Raw genomic sequence first — 17,776 nt, 5'->3', positions numbered from 1 at the left:
GACAAGCTGCTCAACTGCATTACAATACTTTAAACTGCAAAATACACACAGTCTGTACTTGTTAATGGGATAGTTCACCCAAAATGAAAATTCTGTCATCATTTATTCAGGCTAACATTCCAAATCAGTATGACTTTCCGTAGAACACAAAAGATGTTGACTTCTTTTGTTGGCAGAAAGATAGCCTGTCACCATTTACTTTCATTGTATGGAAAAAGATGCAATGAAAGTGAATGGTGACTGAGGGTTACATTCTACCTAACATGTTTTTTTTTAGCTTGACGATCTTCCTTGGAAATTCAATTTATTCTATAGCTGCAATCCAAAATTCCTTATTAGGATTTTGCTCCTTTTTTCCTTAATTGAAATAAATGAGCATTGTGCTCAAAAGCAAACTGTGTGCAACAGCATTTTTAAGTAGTGGCTCAGTAATGTAACATACATAAATCAGTTTTGGATACAGAGCAACATAAAGAAGCACTTGATAATCTCTCCAATAGATTTAATCATGTAAAATCTTTTTATTGTTAATGAACCACAGATATTTGATGCATGGGACATTTATCATTTAAATGAATGTTTTTCTGATCTCTTCTATGATATCCAAGAACTTTTGTGTAACCTGGCAACTCGTGGTCATACTTTAAGTTGTTAAAGTGGTTTGCCATGGTGGTAGAATCTCTGTCCAGCCTGAGCGTGAGTGAGGAAGGTGTGTCGAGATGCTGGCTGAGGTGAACTCTGGAATAGAGACAGAGACAGAATAAAGGAAGAAAAAAAAAAATCTGCTGTGAGACTACTAAATCTACAGTACCATCAATAAAAAATAAAAAAAAGTCCTCTCAAAATCAACCAAAACATGTGAATTAACCCAACAAGTATGTTTCTTATTGAAAGAGTAAGGCTTAGTAATAATTTGGATTAAAAGCATGTTGAAATTAATTGTTAAAAAGAATGCAAAGACAGCACAGAAAATTAACAAGTGAGTAATGAGATTTTAGACAGATAAAAAAATAAAAAAAATGACTTAAAAGTATGTGCTTCATTTTCATTACCATCAAAATATTTTTTTAGCTAAAAATATTCTATCCCTTTGTGAAAGCCACTATCCATTTTACATTAAAATCTGAACTGTTTCTCTCAGCATCTGTTTTCACAAATTATAAGAGCTCATAATTTGTCCTTTCACATAATATGTTTACTTATTTCAGCAAGGCACTGTGGTGGGTCAGTAGCAAACAGAGCAAGGTTGCTTGTAAATGAAATGTCAAAACAACTGACAGTTACTTAATGCTGAAGTATGTAATTTCTGCAACACTAGTGCCACCGAACAGAATTGCAAAAATAAACAAAGAAATAAAGCTTTCTAAATACGCTCCTTGTCTTCAGTTGTTGAAACAGTCAGATAGTCCCACCCCCAACCTACGCCATAGGTTGAGTAACGTTGTTGGTGTAGGTCTAAGCGGGTCGCTCTAAACAAACATGGGAAATTTTTCTGAAGATCCATAATTCCCTACTATATAGTATGCCAATAGTTGAAGTCAGAAGTTAACATACACCTTAACCAAATACATTTAAACTCAAGTTTTTCACAATTCCAGACATTTAATCATAGAAGACATTCCCTGTCTTAGGACAGTTAGGGTCACTACTTTATTTTAAGAATGTGAAATGTCAGAATAATAGCAGAGAGAATTATTTATTTCAACTTGTATTTCTTTCATCACATTCCCAGTTGTTCAGAAGTTGACATACAATTTGTTAGTATTTGGTAGCATTGCCTTTAAATTGTTTAACTTGGGTCAAACTTTTTGGGTAGCCTTCCACAAGCTTCTCACAATAAGTTGCTGGAATTTTGGCCCATTCCTCCAGACAGAACTGGTGTAACTGAGTCAGGTTTGCAAGCCCATTGCTCGCACACTGCTTTTTCAGTTCTTCCCTCAAATCAGAATGAGGTCAGGGCTTTGTGATGGCCACTATTTGCAACAAGCTTTAACTTCATGGCTGATGTATTGAGATGTAGCTTCCTCATGATGCCATCTATTTTGTAAAGTGCACCAGTCCCTTCTGCAGCAAAGCACCCCCACAACATGATGCTACCACCATGTTTCACGGTTGGTATGGTGTTCTTAAGCTTGCAAGCCTCACCCTTTTTCCTCCAAACATAACGATGGTCATTATGGCCAAAAAGTTACAGTTTTTAGGGTAGATTCAACCTCCTCCTGGTCACAATTAGTGGTTCTCGCTCTCAATGGGGTGCATTGTAAGTTGTGCGTGGATTGCGGAGAATAGCATGAGCCTCCACATGCGGAGTCTCCATTGTGTCATGCACAACAAGCCACGTGATTAGATGTACGGATTGAAGGCCTCAGAAGCATAGGCAACTGAGACTCGTCCTCCTCCACCCGAATTGAGGTGAGTAACCGCACCACAATGACCTACTAATTAGTGGGAATTGGGCATTCCATATTGGGAGAAAAGTAACAAAACTATAAAAGATCAGATCTTTGTCCCTATGTGCACTTGCAAACTGTATTCTGGCTTTTTATGGCAGTTTTGGAGCATTGGATATAGATACTTGTCTACCAGTTTCCTCCAGCATCTTCACAAGGTCCTTTGCCGTTGTTCTGTGATTGATTTGCACTTTTCGCACCAAACTACGTTCATCTCTAGGAGACAGAATGAATCTCCTTCCTGATCGGTATGATGGCTGCGTGGTCCAATGGTGTTTATACTTGCATACTATTGTTTGTACAGATGAACGTGGTACCTTTAGGCATTTGGAAATTACTCCCAAAGATGAACCAGACTTGTAGAGGTCCACAATTTTTTCTTGGCTGATTTCTTTTGATTTTCACATGATATCAAGCAAAGAGGCACTGAGTTTGAAGGTAGTTATTAAAATACATCCACAGGTACATCTTTGATTCAGTACATCTATCATAACGTCACCTTCCTAAAATAATTGCCTAAGTCATTTTTTCACTTTTCTCAGAAAACACAAAACACTGAACCAATAATTGAATATATGATATTTATTGATAATGTCACTCAAAAAGGTAGAATTGCGTGATCTGTTCAACTGAGGATGTGGGCGATTTTACCAAAGGTGGCCAGCATCATGAGGAGATGACTTATGCAAAAAAATCATTTTTGTCAAAAAATGACTTAGGCAATTATTTTAGGAAGGTGACGATAAACTAATTGGCTAATTGTAATAAAGGCACAGCAAACTTAGTGTGTGTAAACTTCTGACCCACTGGAATTGTGATAGTCAATTAAAAGTGAAACAATCTGTCTGTAAACGATTTTTGGAAAGATTACTCATGTCATGCACAAAGTTGATGTCCTAAACGACTTGGCAAAACTATAGTTTGCCAATATTAAATCTGTGAAGCGGTTAAAAAAGTGGTTTTAATGACTTCAACCAAAGTATTTGTAAACTTCAACTGTAGATAACCTACAATTTACAACAAGATTTTGAAGTGCGGATCGACTAGACACTTAACGATCCCGTAAACACTTTTTGGAACCGAGACATCAGGTTAAATATTTTGGTGGTTTGGAGGTGATCTGCAAGTCAGACAGCTCTCTTCAACTGTAAATGATATACAGTATATACCAAGAAAGTTGTTCCTTGTGCTTAAATTATTATTTCTGCGATTGTTGTTAATAGGTCATCTATTCGGATCATGGCACAATGCCCACGTTCCCAGATGAAGTATGTGAAATCTATTCATACTACTTGCATGCATTATTATGTAACGTTTTACTGGCCAAGAAATGTGTCCATCAAATACAGTACATATTTTGTTAGTACGCAGTTTCGGACGCAGGGCTAGCTAGTGTTTGCAATTTTCGAAACAAAATTTGAGCCATCTCTGCATATTAAGCTGGGATTGAAGAAAGTATTTTAACACTGAAAAAGTTAAATACTTCAGTTTTAAGTATTCTTAAAACAGTTGGGATCAAGAGAAAAGGTTAATTCAAACCCATCCATGTTGAAGACATTTAATTTAAAGACTCAATGCAGGTTAGTGAGCTCACCTTTGCTGAAGAGATCTGGACAGCCATGGATGGGTTGGGCAGCAGACCAGCTGCACTCACATGTAATGCCTGAGGATGCATGGGTCTAAGAGAAGCCTTACAAAGACATTGCAAAAAAACAAGGATAACCCAGTCAGACCCATTTGCAACAATTTAGAACTGCATAACTCAAATGCATAGAAACAATAGGGGATCTTGCGGTCCCCTTACACCAAATTACACTCTGACAGTGTCACTTAGTCGCTGTCTGTAAATTTCTTCCAAAACATGGGCGTGCTTAGAATCTTCAGATAAGTAAAAAATAAGTCCTTCAGATTACTTACGGAGTCAGTAAAGCCAGACTGCTGATTTGCATGTTCAAGCTGCTTCTGAAGGGAGATACTTGAACTAGGTATGAATCCTGTAAATATTAAATAAGTAATGAATAATCAGCAAGACCATGTTAATTTACTCATTGGGTAACTTTGTCATGGACACATAAATAAACAGAACACGCAAAAACATTCCTGTAAGAGTCACTCTTCAAGATCAATGCACTGACTGTTACGAAAATCGCATAAGGTGGCTGAAAGAACGTCTCACCTGGCTGGGAGGAGAAATGGCTCTGGACTGCATAACCCTGAGGCTGGTGGGACAAGAACGGCATGCTCTGGAATGGTGATACCCCTACATAGAATGAGACAAGAAAACTTTAAATACTATTGTTACCTTAGAAGGCAACTCACCAAGTCAAATTCACTTAAAGCATCAATTCAACTTAATTCTGATGAGCAAGCCCCATATGGGTTATTTACTGTAAAGACATATTGTTAATAAACTACCAGTTTCAAGAGGGACTCCACAGATCACTGATAATCATGACAAACCATCAAAATAAAGACACCTATTGTTTGACAAACAATAACCCCTTTATAACCTAATTCCATCTAAATACAATCCGACACGAGTGTTTAAAGACTCAGTTTACAAATATCCTAAGTAATGCACTCAAGTAATGTACAAATGTAGCAACAATTGGGTTTTAATATTACCTCTGATCTGAGTGGTCCCTGCAAAGCTGATGGGCACAGTAACAGTAGGTCCGTACGAAGAGTGGTGCTGACCCTGGGTGACTGCATATGGCTCATGGACCGCAGAACTTCCTGAGAACTGGCCATGCTCAGAGGGGCCAGGAAGAAAACCTGGCTGGCTGGAGAAGTGATGGCCCTACAACACAACACTTTCTCAGTAAGAATAACCTATAACATGATTATTGTCAAAAATGGTGTTTCTTTTTTATTATTCATTATTTTATAGGTTTGTTTATTCCCATTGACAAATTCAATGTTAGATGGGGCAGTATATCAAATATGCAAATTAAAACATTTCAAAGACAACCCATCAACATTTCTTTCAGAATCTGTATGGTTAATTCCAAAAATCAGGGGAAAATTGAGTCTAGGGATGCACCGATACTAGAGGTCGACCGATTAATCGGCTGATTTTTTGCATTTTTTAACATAATCGGCATCGGCCAATATCCAAGAATATCAAGCCGATTATTAGGCAGGCGCATCTGTGGGCAGCCTAGTGTTGTTGTGGAACACGTGTTGGACGCACACTGCCCCTAGAGTCACTTTCCAGCAAAGTGAGGAAGGAGCTAAGTTCCTTGGAGAAAACGGTAAGGATTAAATTTGTATAACTTCTTTATATTTAATTAAAAACTTTTGATATGTTACTGCCAACTTCGAGAAAAAACGCGACATGACATTCGGCTTCTTTGGATATTGATAGCGTAGTTGAAGTTGCATTATCACAGCAGAAGGGTGGCTATCATGTCACAATAAGTAAGCAAGAATTTTGCAATTACAGACAGTGAATCTGAGACTTTTATTTGTTCTGTTTGTGTGTCTTATATTTGAGAGGGTTGTCACTCAATGCAGAGAAATAAGTAATAAAAAAGATACCAACGCACTATAGGCTAGTGAAGGACTGGCTTTGGTAAGCTCGGACGTTATCGGTTCTGCTGTCAGTACTGGAGAAATTAAGAAAATACATTTATTATTGCTATAAAGATAAAGTTATTTTATCTCGCCAGCCATTTCTATGTATAATATGAAACCATTTGTCTGTTATGCAATTTAGCTATTCGCAGTCAAAGAGAGAGAGAGAGAGAGAGAGAGATCTCGCTCACGCGCTGCCACAGCGAGCACAACACGAGCCCTGCTAAATGAGTGACAGAACGAAACATTCAAAAGGTAGCCTGTTTACACTTTAGATCTGTGATATTAGTCTGATTTTATTTTAGATTTCGCCTTCCAAATATTATAAAAAGAATATTTATACATAAGCTGCATTCTGTCTAGCACAACTTCCTTCCCTTCACAGCGGTGCACTGACATTTCTCCCTAAAACTCAAACTTAACGTCAGAATCAGCACGATCGGTGATTGTTGTAAAATGCAGTCTAGCTACTGTTGCTAAATTGCGGGACGCGTTTAATAATAAAAAGAGCGCAAGAGATACCGTTGCCAAGGCGGCGCGCGCTCCGATACAGACTGCAACAAGACAAGCAAAGTATAGGCTACTTTGGGTTTCATGTGCGCGTCTAAACGATCAACTATACACAAAAATATGTCAAAACGACCGGCTTGGAGATTCACTTAAACACAGTTCATGTCTTAAATGGACGTAGTTATGGAAATAGTTGGTAGAAAATATGGCGCATCAGGAGCCTATTAGACTCGGTCTTAAAGGGGAAGCAGTCTAATCAACATGCTGACGATTGAGCCATTACTGCGAATCAAACAACAAAAGGCAAAGAGAAAATCACTTACAGCTCTTGAATGAATAACTTCTGCATTAATCTATCTATGATAAACTATGCAGTGTTATTTTACAATTGACTACTTTATTAGATTTCTTTTTAGACCACACCTGAACAGTAATGTTAGTAGACCTTCCTGAAATTAAATCACTGTGCCTATATAACGTTTATCTTTGTTTAATATATATATATATATATATATATATATATATAACAAAAAGAACCGTAAAGTATACTGTTGAAGTACCGGATCGATAAGCAGTATCTGTAAGAGTAGTAATACCATTAAAACCTTAACGATACCCATCCCTAGTTATGCCTGTGCTTCTATTGGATGCTCTGAATATTGGATTACGTGTCTGGATTGCCCCTTAATTAAAGCTGCATTGGATCTCAACCTTCGTGTCTCGGAGCAGTTCGTAACACCTGCTTTGTTTATTTAATATATTTGTTATACATTATTTATACAATATGTTTTTACATTCTACATTTTTAATTTAAGTGTACAAGTGCAGATTGGTCAAGTGTTCAATAAATGTATTTGTTGAGAAATTTTGTCTATCTTAATTATTTGTTACATTTTATCTTTCAAATAAAAGGTTCAAATAAGAGGTTAAAAACAAGCACATATCGGCCAAAATCGGCAGCATTAATCGGCCATCGGCCGACCTGGATTTCAAAAGATCGGCATCGGCCTGAAAAAAACAATATCGGTCGACCTCTAACCGATACCACTTTTTCTCTTCCGATCAAATTCCGATATCTGAAATCTCAGTATCGGCCAATACCGATACCAGTCTTGTTTTTTTCATAATCAGTTGATAATATCTATACCTCACTGAGAGATGCTAATTAGATGTAAAGAAACACAAACCTTTAACTGGTGGGGGGCACCTAAAGTAAATAATTTTGTACCGTGCCCAAGAATTTCTAACCGCAGACCTGGCTGCAGCACCCCTACTTCCCGCATTCCTGATTTGTATAGCGCTTTTTAAAACACAAATGATTTCAATGTAAATGTACAAACTATTAAGAAAAGTTTGTTATTGTTAACTAGTCTACTGGATAAAGCTGCAGCAAAATTAACGGTAATTCCAGATTAAGTGTTCAGTAGAAAAGAAGGCAGTTTTATTTTTTTCAATAAACATTCAACTTGTATCTGGATTTTGAATGAAAAGTGAAAATCTTACAACTAAATTTAACAAAAAAAAGAGATCTGAATCCTTTAAAGTTATTTTTGGAATCCATTAAACTTAAATATTGTTATAATTGGTAAACAAATAATAATAATAATAATAATAATATTATTATTATTATCATCTTTTAGAGTTTTAAATACAACAGTAATATACACTCATCTAAAAGGATTATTAGGAACACCATACTAATACTGTGTTTGACCCCCTTTCGCCTTCAGAACTGCCTTAATTCTACGTGGCATTGATTCAACAAGGTGCTGAAAGCATGCTTTAGAAATGTTGGCCCATATTGATAGGATAGCATCTTGTAGTTGATGGAGATTTGTGGGATGCACATCCAGGGCACGAAGCTCCCGTTCCACCACATCCCAAAGATGCTCTATTGGGTTGAGATCTGGTGACTGTGGGGGCCATTTTAGTACAGTGAACTCATTGTCATGTTCAAGAAACCAATTTGAAATGATTCGAGCTTTGTGACATGGTGCATTATCCTGCTGGAAGTAGCCATCAGAGGATGGGTACATGGTGGCCATAAAGGGATGGACATGGTCAGAAACAATGCTCAGGTAGGCCGTGGCATTTAAACGATGCCCAATTGGCACTAAGGGGCCTAAAGTGTGCCAAGAAAACATCCCCCACACCATTACACCACCACCACCAGCCTGCACAGTGGTAACAAGGCATGATGGATCCATATTCTCATTCTGTTTACGCCAAATTCTGACTCTACCATCTGAATGTCTCAACAGAAATCGAGACTCATCAGACCAGGCAACATTTTTCCAGTCTTCAACTGTCCAATTTTGGTGAGCTCTTGCAAATTGTAGCCTCTTTTTCCTATTTGTAGTGGAGATCAGTGGTACCCGGTGGGGTCTTCTGCTGGTGTAGCCCATCCGCCTCAAGGTTGTGCGTGTTGTGGCTTCACAAATGCTTTGCTGCACATACCTCGGTTGTAACGAATGGTTATTTCAGGCAAAGTTGCTCTTCTATCAGCTTGAATCAGTCGGCCCATTCTCCTCTGACCTCTAGCATCAACAAGGCATTTTCGCCCACAGGACTGCCGCATACTGGATGTTTTTCCCTTTTCACACCATTCTTTGTAAACCCTAGAAATGGTTGTGCGTGAAAATCCCAGTAACTGAGCAGATTGTGAAATACTCAGACCGGCCCGTCTGGCATCAACAACCATGCCACGCTCAAAATTGCTTAAATCACCTTTCTTTCCCATTCTGACATTCAGTTTGGAGTTCAGGAGATTGTCTTGACCAGGACCACACCCCTAAATGCATTGAAGCAACTGCCATGTGATTGGTTGATTAGATAATTGCATTAATGAGCAATTGAACAGGTGTTCCTAATAATCCTTTAGGTGAGTGTATATATATACACATATACATATATATATATATATATTTATACATACATATATCTCAATCGTGCACATTTAACTTTAAAACCCTCTGGCTTTTATTTTGACATTCTGAACTCTCCAGGAAGTCCTGTATGTGTCTATTTGCCAGCAAGTTCACAGTAGTTTAATTTGCTTCTTATTAAAATTCTGGTAATATGCACCTCCGGCACCATTCTAAATGCATATTATAAGTGAACCAAACTATTGAGCATCTACATCTAAGATGTTGTTCGTGAGTATCACTCAAATATTGCACAATGCGTGAAGGCTAAAAATAGCTGCGAGTGTGTATGTAAACAGAGCAGTGCCATTCAATAACATGCTGACACTGCATGTGCATATAATATATTTACTAACTAAACACAACCTTTTTGTGATTCACAGAGCTATCGCAAATCTTTAAGTGGCTTTGAATGAAATGCACGAGTCATATTAACATCTTCAATGGAGTTTTTATGATTCTTTTGTCATTTTTGGGGCTTGACAGGAACGAACATGACTAACACACAGAATCGGATTTGGATCGGGCTCGTCGGACCAATACCCGATCTATCTAAAAACGTCAGTATTGGAGCAGATACCGATCCAGGTATCAGATCGGTGCATCCCATTTGTGTAAAACTTAATTCAGCTATTTAAGGTGCGTACACACTGCCAGCGACTCCATACCATTCAGTTTCAATGAGAACACAGCGACTTCCGGCGACACGAGCTCTCGCGACCGTTGGCGACTAGATGTGGGCGTGTCAAGCGACGCGACAAAGTTGAGACAAGTTCAACTTTATTCAAATGAAGAGCGACTAACGGAAGCGGCTGACAGCGCACATCGAGGCAGGTGCCTAGAAGACGGGAGAGCTCACGTGATCCTTCTCTCTCTCTCTCAGCTCCTGCAGTAGCGGAAAGATGGATGAAAGGCTAATTCTTGCTGTTAGAAATTTTCTAGTGCTCTATCCCATGTCTCTTCCCACGTACAAGGACATTTTTAAGAAAAATACTGCGTGGAAAGGTGTATCTGAGATCGCGGGGATTTTATGGACCCAGACAGACCGGCATTTGCATTTTCGCCGCAGATAAACAGCCGCTATGGCAAACAGCACGCCCTGTTTCTCATTCTTCTTTGATATAAAGCATTTTATGTACTGATTCCATTTATATTTAGTCTTTTCCCTCCAAATGTTTGTTTTTAGTGGCAAGAAAAGAGATTCGCTGTCAACAGCAATGGAACGACATCCGTGAATGTCATTTATAAACGTTTTCTAGGCAACCAGTAGTGGGAACACCCACTAGCGACTTCACCGCCAGCCACTGGCGACCTGTAGCGACAAAGTCGCTGGCAGTGTGTACGCACCTTTACTCACAATACAGTGTTTTGCATGTATTCCTATTTGCACAAGATTCATCAGAGCACAACTTTCACTTACAGAAATCAAAGATGTCTGGAACAACTGTTTACTGCGGTCCCCTAAAAGAGCACCAGCTCTACTGTGACTTACTTGACTGCCTTTAAAACACATGACATGAATGTTTGAAGACTGCATAAGATTATACACAAGTCATACAAAAAAGTTATTAATTAATACAGTATATAATTTTCCGGAATCAATAAAGTTCTACAACCTTTTAAAGTCTCACCTTGTATGCTGAGCAGATGTCCTGAATGTAGACTGGTGGACTGATAACTTGATGAAGGCAGTGCTGTAATGTCACTATAAACAAATTAATAATAAAGGGACAGTTAAGAGAGATGTAATAAGTAGCAACATTACTTTCCATTTACAATTGATTATTATTTTAAAAAAAAAGCTCTTGTGTAACAAATGTAGACAATATCTAATCATTTTCATGTGAGTAGTAATTATATTTGGGTCAATGATGAGATGCTCATATTTTGTCCGGGTCAACTAACTTATTCAAAAATACATAAAAATGCAAACCACACAACACAATTACTTAAAAACACCTTTTCTTCTCATGACATGTTTTAAATGATTGAGTTTAAAGTAATTTTGACATTTATTCTGCAACTTTAAGCAAACAATATCATGGGGTGAAACCATCCGGTGACAGGAAAAAAAAAAAAGTCTCATTAAAATCTAAAATGATTGAAAGAATGTTGGTATTGTAGTGCAGAATAATATTATATTTTATTATTTAATTTTTTTTTTAATAATAATAAAGAAGCAGTACCTCAAAAAAATTTTTTATATTAAACTTTAGTCCACCAAATAAAAATCAGGTGGTATAATCGACACTGTAGGTAGCATTGTAGGTTTTATTGTCATGTGACAAAAAAAACAGAGAGGACCCCTTTAGACCCTCAATGCGGTGTGTGAAAAATGAAACATTTTGACATTTTTATAAAAAGGTACATTTTGTTTAGGGCATATTGAGTAATCCAGAGAAAACTTCCTGATATTTGTGAGAAAAACATTTTTGACAACTTTTTTTAAAGTTGTGTACACTTTCACTAGGTCACTAAATATTTTTTATTTTAATTTAATTTTTTGTAGAAAAAGCTACAACCTGTTTCGTCGAGCCATTTACTAAGTAAAAACACAATATCCAAAAGGAAAAAAAAGATAACTGAGACCTAAACGACCAACACATTTCTTTTTTACAGTTTGGCACTCATGTCACTTACTTTTGCTCTTTTCTTCGTCGCTTTTCCTCCTCATGAAGGACTTTTTTAAGCTGTAAGAAGAGCTGATGTTTCTCCTCTTGCAAAACTTGCAATTTCCCCCCCATTTTTTGAACCTAACATACAACAGAAAGATAAGCAAACATTACAAAAAGAACAATTAAGTGCATGGGTACACATCAGGAGTTGTCAACATCAGACACACTTTCCAAGTCATTTATAAAATGCTTAAAATTGTACTCTTTAACAGAATGAACAAATTACATAATTCTAAATTGACTTCCTCAAGCAGGTCCACTGAGTGTTAGTGAAGATCAAGCACTCTACCCACCTGCTCTTTGGTCTCTTCCAAAGACATTCTTTCCTCGATTTCTTTAGTTCGTTTCCTTTCCTCCTCCTCTTTCATTTTCTGTTCCATCATTTTATCCACTTCTTCCTCTTCTAAAAATTGTCAGAGTGAACAGTCTTAGCAAAACAATATTAGCCAGTTTTTGTGAACACTTTAAATATGTTCTTATTAATTCAGAATTAAACATGTGACAGTGCGGGTTACTCTGCTGTCTTCAGCCATTCTGCTCCGTTCAAATCAAAAGATAAAATAAAACCTTGCATGGCACAAGGCAACTTTATTGCAAACGGATGCTGATTGTTTACTTATTCTTTGTTTCGACTGCACACACACATACCTTGTTTTTTCCTCTCTCTCTCGTTCATAATGTGTTTATGCAGGGCTCTGGCCATCGCACTGGACAGCTTTGGTCTCTCCAGTATAGCGGGCATTGTAACAGACGATGGAGCCAGCTGAGGACAAACGCATACATCAAACTACACACACTTTTGTGTTTTATGTAAACACAGAGCGCTTCAGCTAAAACTACGAGATAAACATTAAATGTCTCACTACTTTCACGTTGCTGTTGGTTCGCCACGACGCTTATATTTTAGTAGAAGTCTCTCTCCACTTAAATACACTATATAAAAATGAACTAATAATGTTTTAAGAGCGCTGAGGTTAGTGATGATACGCTAATATTTATTATTCACTTCCGGTTTGAAATCGAATGTGAAACGTTTCGGTTCCGGTTCATGGTTTACATTCAGAAGTCACGTGGAACAGTATGAAGCAGTAAATCCTTTTTGACCCTCGTTGTCAAATCAGATCATACACACTAAATTCATAATTAAGCATTACAAATCATTTTACGGCCCAACATTTTGATAAATGGGCAATAACTTTGTAACGTTGTTTGCTACATTATTTTTCCTCTTCATTCCAAGTGGCCGTGTGATTATGACCGCCCTCTAGAGTTTACTCTGGTACATGAACACTCTGCACATTCGAAGAACTTTTTTCAGTATTCCTTCATTTAAAACGCACTTCCAAAGGTTTCAGTTAACTTGCCATTTATGTATATTTGTATGAAACATACACAAGTTACAAACCACACTTTGACTGGTGAACCTCCATAACATTTCCAGCTGTTCATGATCAAGAGGATAAGTATTTTTTAATTTTACAGATTGCTTGGGCAGATATGACTTCAGGTACATTTATTCTCCATATAAGAGCAAAACAGCTACATTTAGTTTTATGTAAAAGTTTCCATGACAAAATGACTATCTCCAGGTTCCCCATGGGAACTTTTGACTTGATAACCCTAGCCAGTTATTTATTTTTATTCTATACTAGCTAGACTTGTACACAGAAAGCTGATACATTTAAAACAGACTGACTTATTAATACAATGAAATTAAGCAAATTCCACCAGACCACACATGGCACTGACCTTTATTGAAATGAAACTTCACAAGTACAAACGCCAAATGCCATGTTACAAATTAAAAGGGTACACAGAAGACCAAGTAAAACATTAAACAAAACAAAAAAGCTTCTCTGAAGCCATGTTTGAAAAAAACAACCCAGAAATGAGTAAAATGCAAAGCTGGATAATATAAAGTCTTAAAATTCTACTAATCTAAAGGGCAAACAAAACACATCTGAACATTTCCATGCCCCAAGACAGCTAACATACAAAGTTCAGTTTACACAGTCTTCTGTTGTCCCTTCTTTCCAATAAGAGACTTATGAATGTGAGGAATAACGCCTATAAAAAAAAAACACAAACAAAAAAACAATTTACGGGTTGTGCAGAAACACCAATTTGAAAAACTAGAAGTGTAAGCAAATCTTACCTCCACCAGCAATAGTGGCCTTAATGAGCGAGTCCAGCTCTTCATCACCTCTGATGGCAAGCTGCAAGTGACGTGGGGTGATTCTCTTCACCTTTAAGTCTTTAGATGCGTTTCCCGCCAGCTCAAGTACCTTGACGTAGAAGTAGACAAGTTAGCCACACATGGTTGATCTTTCTGGCTAACGCAATCTCTCGTTAAGAAATGACTCACCTCAGCAGTCAAATACTCCAGAATAGCAGCGCTGTACACTGCGGCAGTGGCTCCGACGCGCCCGTGACTTGTAGTCCTGGATTTCAGGTGTCTGTGAATACGACCCACTGGAAACTGAAATTACAACCAGAGATCACAAGACAGAAAAGACTAATAAAGCGGCTTCGTGACAATACGTCAATCTCATAAAAACAAATAAAAGGCATTTATAAAATTGTGAAGCTAGCATGCATTTATTAGGAAATCAATAGTTTATCCCAAATCCATTCAAACGACAGGCATCAGAATCAAGAGTCTTTGTTTATTGCGGCGAGTCTGACCTGCAGTCCAGCCCTCTGTGAGCGCGAAACAGCCTTCGCTTTCGCCTTCCCGGAGTCTTTTCCTGCTTTTCCTCCAGCCTGAAACCAATAAAACCACCTTCATTAACCTTGTTTTAAGTGGAAGGCGTTTAAACATTCGAATACAACAACGGCTATGCAAGTCAGAATTGATGAAAGATACGTTTTGTTTATCCTCAGGTTTACAGGACGCTGGTTAGCACAGATGCTACAGCCAACTAGCCTGGCAATAATATGCAAAAAAAACGCCAAAATGATTCCATATACAGCTAACCCGTAGGAAATCTGTCCAAAATCCAAATATGTTGAAAAGTAAGCACGGCACCGAGGAAAAATACTTACCATTTCGTAATTGACGGACGGTTGATTAAGCCGTAGACGCAATTCCTGACCAATTTCAAACTGAGTTACGCGCCTTTGGTGTGCTATATAAGCTACTTCACATCCGGGATATTGTGCTTGTTACAGACCAATCAGCTCGCGTACTTTATTGTTTGGCATATGTATACGCCAATGAGATTACGAATTTTACAACTCAGGCAAAAAATGGGTTTGGCTTTGGAAGTATTTTTTTTGCCAGCTGGGTACTGTAGTTTTCATAGGGAGTTTCGTTAGTTCGTTTTTGTGTGTTCAAGATAGTAGTTTATTAATGCCTTTATGCAAAATACATACAAATAGTTTATGTTTTTAAATGATCGTCAGTACAATTTAATTAAGATGCAGACGTATTGCATTGCGTATTGCCTGCTTGTTTTACAAAAATCTGTTTCTGTACATTATGGAAAGCGGGACATGTCTTCTGCCCTTCTTGCATTTTACATGACTTCATATTATATGCTGCCTTCACGTGCTATCGGAATTATCGTAAATACGAGTTTCCCACTCCGAAGTAGCACATGAATCGGAGATCATTTTGATACCCAATTTCCGAGATAAGAGGAGTCCTAAACTTTCAACATACAGTAGTACAGTTTCTGTAGTGAATGACAGGTTTTGTTCATTTTTCTAAATACAGCTAATTGTTAGTGCTTTCCGTTTTGGCAACCATACTATGCATGCTGTACATTTTTACACTGTGAAAATAGCTTGTATTTCACCAAAATTCCATTCTTGTAAGCAAGCTAACTGAGTGATATGTATTACAGTGTCAAAATAAAAGTTCCTCAAGAAATACATATGAAACTGGTATCGACCATGTTTCCCATTCTTTCCGACAACAAAGCATGTGAACACGTCATACTCGTTGTTACCACTTCAGAAGTGGGATAATAATGATAGCTGAAGGCAGCATTAGTTGTGAACACCACTATGCATTTTATTGATGTGAAAATATTATGTTTCATGGCACCTTTGTTGTGCTTTTTTCTGCAAACCTCAAACTGCATTCCAGTAATAAATACATATACAGGAATATCCTGTCATGCCTTGGAACGTTTTGCCCTTTCCATCATTTAATTATACAGTTCATACACAGGCACTGTATTAAATATTCAAGTGTGAATTTATCTGCATGAAGCATTTCTGATGACAGCCGGAACAAATCTTTATTCATATTTTGTGTCTTGGTTGAGTTATACATATTAGCAGTAATAACAGAGATTCAACAAACAGATTGCTATGGCACTAAAACAACGTTTCTTTAGATGTCTCAGGAAGTCTATGCTCTGTTGTGCTTTTTATGACAGGAGTATTTCTGCCCCATCAGAGAGTGTTGAGATGATGGTGCCTAGTGTTGGGGGATGCTTCCTAACATAAATGATACAGTTAATGTCTACTGCATTAAAGGGATAGTTCATGCCATCCCAGATGTGTATAACTTGGTGGTGTATGTATAACTTGGTGGTGTAGTGGTCTAAGCACATAACTGGTAATCAGAAGGATGCTGGTTCATGCCCCACAGCCACCACCATTGTGTCCTTGAGCAAGGCACTTAACTCCAGGTTGCTCCAGGGGGATTGTCCCTGTAATAAGGGCTTTCTTGCATCCTTTCAGTTTTTGCTTCCACAACAAAATCCTGTGAGTGGTACCTTTGGCCATCTCTTCTCATACCATGAGTTAACTGCAGTGAAACTCATATTTGTGCATATATCTTGAGCAGGGTCTTTTATTTCTTCCCTTGAACTTTCTGAATGTTTCTCAAAATAGTAGTAATAACAGACTGAGCTAAATCTCCTGCTGTAGAAAGTTCAAGGCTGGGTGACTGTAAGTGATCTGACATTAACTTGGTCACTTTAAAAAGATCCTCAAACAATGTCAGGTGCAAGACAAACTGTATCAAAGAGTCCATTCAGAGACCTAGCCTCAAGTTTCCTGCGTGGGTTTTCCTGGCTGATTACATCAAGTAGTGTAGCACGTATGGCTGAGAGCTCTTTATGCCCATGCCCAGCGAGTGTCCGATCATTTCTTAAGCTCGACAGGCTTCTCTGTTGGTGTTAGTTAATTGTTGTAATTTTGTTTTTTTTGAAAAATGTTGTGAATGACTGATCCAGAAAATAAGATATGCCGCATTTGCACCATTTAAAAAAACTCAGCTGCCAGTCGTACTGCACTCAAACAATTCACTAATAATAGATCCAGCCTGTGTGTGTGACAGTGTATGTACAAGGCTTGAGGTACATGCTGTCTAATTTTTTCTTGTATCTCGTTATGACAGCCAGACATCACGGCTGCGCCATCGTAGCACTGTCGAGGCAGGTGCCTACTGTATATCAATGCCACACTGGCTAAGTGTCATTTTAATCATTTTCAGTTTTGATTCAGCATCCAGACCATCTGCTGGAGTAAAGTCAAGGAATTCTTCAGTCACTGCTTCATTGTGCAAATAGCAGACCACCACAGACAACAGCTCTTTCTTACATATGTCTTTGCATTCATCCACCATTACTGCAGAACAACCAGCTTCCTACACTGTGTCGCTGATTTGTTTCCTCAACATACT

At 37.9% G+C, this 17,776-nt stretch overlaps 2 protein-coding genes across 2 annotated transcripts; both read right to left on the bottom strand.

The window, feature by feature from the left end:
• Positions 1-154: 154 nt before the first annotated feature.
• Positions 155-13,141, bottom strand: LOC127659908 (G protein pathway suppressor 2-like). Its single transcript, XM_052149896.1, has 11 exons — positions 12,999-13,141; positions 12,784-12,898; positions 12,429-12,538; positions 12,101-12,213; positions 11,092-11,165; positions 10,881-10,960; positions 5,076-5,250; positions 4,627-4,710; positions 4,368-4,444; positions 4,045-4,140; positions 155-738 (listed from the first exon to the last, which is right to left on the bottom strand). The coding sequence occupies exons 2-11, from the start codon at positions 12,875-12,877 to the stop codon at positions 652-654; spliced, it is 990 nt and encodes a 329-aa protein (XP_052005856.1). The 5' UTR covers positions 12,878-12,898; positions 12,999-13,141; the 3' UTR covers positions 155-651.
• Positions 13,142-13,476: 335 nt separating this feature from the next.
• On the bottom strand, positions 13,477-15,266 carry LOC127660798 (histone H2A.Z). The gene is made up of 5 exons (XM_052151220.1): positions 15,181-15,266; positions 14,821-14,898; positions 14,501-14,614; positions 14,291-14,420; positions 13,477-14,202 (listed from the first exon to the last, which is right to left on the bottom strand). Exons 1-5 carry the CDS (start codon positions 15,181-15,183, stop codon positions 14,141-14,143), a joined length of 387 nt encoding a protein of 128 aa, XP_052007180.1. The 5' UTR covers positions 15,184-15,266; the 3' UTR covers positions 13,477-14,140.
• Between the last annotated feature and the right edge of the window lie 2,510 nt (positions 15,267-17,776).

The sequence above is a fragment of the Xyrauchen texanus genome, chromosome 2, assembly GCF_025860055.1.
Source record: "Xyrauchen texanus isolate HMW12.3.18 chromosome 2, RBS_HiC_50CHRs, whole genome shotgun sequence".
Classification (NCBI taxonomy): Eukaryota; Metazoa; Chordata; class Actinopteri; order Cypriniformes; family Catostomidae; genus Xyrauchen; species Xyrauchen texanus.
The sequence above is the reverse complement of the archived record's forward strand: the minus strand, read 5'-3'. Positions and strand labels throughout refer to the sequence as shown.

What these genes read in the sequence shown, in the direction of transcription:
- LOC127659908 (XM_052149896.1), bottom strand. Translation starts at nt 12,877, where the DNA reads ATGCCCGCTATACTGGAGAGACCAAAGCTGTCCAGTGCGATGGCCAGA. An exon ending in CGACGAAGAAAAGAGCAAAA is followed by an intron (nt 11,166 to 12,100) that starts GTAAGTGACATG and finishes ATTTGTTTATAG; the next exon opens with TGACATTACAGCACTGCCTT. An exon ending in TCCAGATCTCTTCAGCAAAG is followed by an intron (nt 739 to 4,044) that starts GTGAGCTCACTA and finishes TCTCTATTCCAG; the next exon opens with AGTTCACCTCAGCCAGCATC.
- LOC127660798 (XM_052151220.1), bottom strand. An exon ending in TGGAGTATTTGACTGCTGAG is followed by an intron (nt 14,421 to 14,500) that starts GTGAGTCATTTC and finishes TTCTACGTCAAG; the next exon opens with GTACTTGAGCTGGCGGGAAA. An exon ending in GGCCACTATTGCTGGTGGAG is followed by an intron (nt 14,203 to 14,290) that starts GTAAGATTTGCT and finishes TTTTTTTTATAG; the next exon opens with GCGTTATTCCTCACATTCAT.